This window comes from Tamandua tetradactyla (genome assembly GCF_023851605.1).
Source record: "Tamandua tetradactyla isolate mTamTet1 chromosome 22 unlocalized genomic scaffold, mTamTet1.pri SUPER_22_unloc_1, whole genome shotgun sequence".
Lineage (NCBI taxonomy): Eukaryota > Metazoa > Chordata > Mammalia > Pilosa > Myrmecophagidae > Tamandua > Tamandua tetradactyla.
Genome location: NW_027518251.1, coordinates 855,642 through 859,213, shown reverse-complemented (window position 1 = coordinate 859,213; position 3,572 = coordinate 855,642). Strand labels below are relative to the sequence as shown.

General features: G+C 32.4%; 1 protein-coding gene across 1 annotated transcript; it reads left to right on the top strand.

Moving 5' to 3' along the window:
• Positions 1–1,572: 1,572 nt before the first annotated feature.
• On the top strand, positions 1,573–2,514 carry LOC143672885 (olfactory receptor 2T8-like). Its single transcript, XM_077147345.1, has one exon. It carries the CDS (start codon positions 1,576–1,578, stop codon positions 2,512–2,514), a length of 939 nt encoding a protein of 312 aa, XP_077003460.1. The 5' UTR covers positions 1,573–1,575.
• The last annotated feature ends 1,058 nt before the right edge of the window (positions 2,515–3,572 follow it).

The window sequence follows — 3,572 nt, the reverse complement described above, 5'->3', positions numbered from 1 at the left end:
GGATTTCCATTAAAATACTCAATATCAAATGCTATTTACAAAAGGGAAAAAAAATACTCAATATCAGTGGTGAAATTAGGCATCTTTATCTTATTCCTGCCTTCTGTGGAAAGAAGTCCAATATGTAAACTTTGAATAAAATGTTCACTGTGAATTTTTATATCCTTTAGCATATTAGAGAAGTTACTTTCTGTACCTATTTTGCCGAGTGATACCATAAAAATATGCTGGATTTAGTCATATCCTTCCACATCCATTGCTCTGACCATATGATTTTTCTTTATCCTGCTAATATATTATACTACATTGACTGATTTTCTTACATTGAAATACCATTTTACATTACTAAAATGAATCAAATTGGTCATGGTTCTTTAAAATTGTTGTTGAATTCAATTTTTAATGATTTATTGAAGATTTCTGTATCTATATCCATAAGGAATGTCTCCATCACTTTCACTTATTTTCAATATGTTTTCATTTATATTTGTCACAAAAACATGCCCTAATTTCTTTTGTGATTTCTCATTTGTCCCACTGATTTTTAAGTGTGCTGTTTAATTTCCACGTTTGTGAATTTTCCAGTTTCCCTTTTCTTATTGACTTTTAGTTTTATTCCATTTAGATCATATGTTGATATTTTTAAATTTATAAGATGTCTTTTGTGAATGAACAAGGGTCCATCCCTGAGAATCATTCATGAACATTTGAAAAGAAAATTTATTTTGTTCTTGTAATATTTGCAATATATGTCTGATATTCCCAGTTCATATATATATTCATCAAGTACTCTGTTTTCATACTGATCTTAAGTAAAAATGACTTATGCATTACTGAAAATGGTTATATTGAAATCTACAACTATAATTGTAGAACAGCCTATTTGTTCCCTTTAATTTGGTCAAGGAATGATTCATTTATTTGAGGATCTGTGAAAAAATGCATAAATGTTTACTATTTTTAGATCTACTGTTGTTTGTTCATTTTATTTACAAACAGTGTCCTTTGTCTCTTGCAGCAGCTTCTGAGAATCATTTTTTCCTATATTGTTATAGCTACAGCCAGACATAAATGGACAAATACTATGTGTTCTCACTTACATAAAAAATTTGAACATTTAATAGATTCAGAAACAAGAAAATTTTACCAGAGGCCAGATTTGGTATATGTAACTGATGTATGGGATTGGGTGTGTTAATTGATGTTGAATTTCTGGTTTGAGTTTTGGAAAATCTTCATTTTCACTCTGATAATTTTGATAAAATGTGTAACTGAAATAAAACAATTTATAATGTAAAAATTATCTTTTCTGTTTTTTATTTATTAATCTTTACTTAGACCATGTATACAACACAAAATGGCTCATTTTTGGTTACAAGATAACCACATCCATGAACATAAATCAGTGGCATCAATTATATTCATTATATTGTGCTACATTCAGCCTCATCAGCTATCAAAAAGTTTGCATCATCCCAAATTGAAATTATGTACATATAAAGCAACAACTTATACTCTACACCACAACTTGTCTCTGAATTATTTTCCCATTTGCAGTGTTTCTTGTTTGAAGTCATGGAAAACAGAAACCATACCTCAGATTTCATTCTGCTAGGACTCTTTAATCACACAAGAGCCCACCTCTTCTTCTTTGTGATGATGCTGACAATTGTCTTCATCTCACTTCTGGTCAATGCCCTCATGATCCTCCTGATCCACTGGGACCACCGCCTTCACAAGCCCATGTATTTCCTACTGAGCCAACTATCCCTCATGGACATGATGCTGGTTTACACTGTTGTGCCCAAAATGGTTACTGATTACTTGACTGGCAAAATGTTCATCTCCCCAGTGGGCTGTGGATTGCAGATCTTTCTCTTCCTCACACTGGGTGGTGGAGAGTGCTTCCTCCTTGCAGTCATGTCCTATGACCGCTATGTGGCTATATGTCACCCTCTGCGATATCCCATCCTCATGAGCTGGGAAGTATGCCTGAGAATGATTTTGGGGTCTTGGTTTCTTGGAGCAGCTGATGGTCTCATGCAAGCTGCTGCTACCCTGAGCTTCCCATATTGCAAATCACATGAGATTGATCATTATTTCTGTGAGGCTCCTATGCTATTGCACTTGGCTTGTGCAGACACTTCTGTCTTTGAGTATGCCATGTATATCTGCTGTGTTTTAATGCTTCTAGTCCCAATTTCATTGATCCTGACTTCTTATAGTCTCATCTTAGCTGCTGTTCTTCACATGCGATCCACAGAAGCTCGCAAGAAGGCTTTTACCACCTGCTCATCACATTTGGCTGTGGTGGGACTCTTTTATGGAGCTACTACATTTATTTATATGGGACCCAAGTCATACACATCAGCTAACTATGACAAGATTGTATCAACAATTTATACTATCTTTACTCCTGCACTGAATCCCCTTATCTATAGTTTGAGGAACAATGATGTGAAAGGAGCCTTGACAAAGTGTATGGGTCAATGGGCTGCCTTAAATCATAACTAAGATATTCTGGCTTACCCCAATGTTGAAGACTATCTAAAATTGTAGTCTGTGATTTTCTCAGAAGGTAAAATCTTCTTCACATTTAAATATGTATTTATAGGTTCATATGTTTCTTCTATTTTATTTGAAAAGAGGATGAATCTCCATACTTCTGTTCAGTTGCTAAAATGTTATCACAAAATCATCCTGTGTATTGTTAAACATCTGTGAATCACAAAATCTTAATAACATATTTGTATGGTATATATCACAGTAAATATTTGGTGAAAGAATGAAATAAATACTACACAGATATTGAAGGTTTATTGCTGACATTTTTAATTGGAAGTATAACTCTGGACAATACATTTTCAGATCTGAAGGAGGCCTTTAGATAATTTTTACAAGTACAAGCTCTCATGCAACTCATTCCCATTTTCAAGAGAAACAAATTCTGTCACACCAACATGAAAATTTGAAACACATTTAATACAACATGTACATTTTTTGTCAAAATGTTTTCCTTGAGTCTATTCTAGAATTTTGCATAATTGAACACTTTATTTGATATTTCCTGCTTCCATCACTTAAGACTATATTCATAGTTTCTGGCTTCTTCTACATATGACAAAAATGCACACATGCACACACATTATACATAAGTTTATATATGCAAGCGACTTATACACAATCATATGTGTATATGTACACACTCTATATTTGAAATATTTTTTCCTTTTTATTACATAGTACTATTCCATTGTATGCATTTATCAAAGTTGTTTTTATGTTATTTTGTTCATTAATATACATGCCATTTTCAGTCTGGGGCTTTTATTAGTAAAACTACTTTTTACCATCTTTTGGTGATTATAACTTCTTACTTCTTTTATTAAAGTTATGATTATCTTTTTTTTTTTTTTTTTTTAATTTTATGATTATCTTTTCAATAAATGATTTTTAAAGAAGATTTACAATTTTATATTCCCACTAGAAATTCTGGCAAGTTATATTTGCTTCCTATAGGTAGCAATGCAAGGTTTTGTCAATCTTATTCATTTTAGCAATTCTAGTGGATG

Coding starts and splice junctions, on each gene's coding strand:
- LOC143672885 (XM_077147345.1), top strand. CDS start 1,576: ATGGAAAACAGAAACCATACCTCAGATTTCATTCTGCTAGGACTCTTT.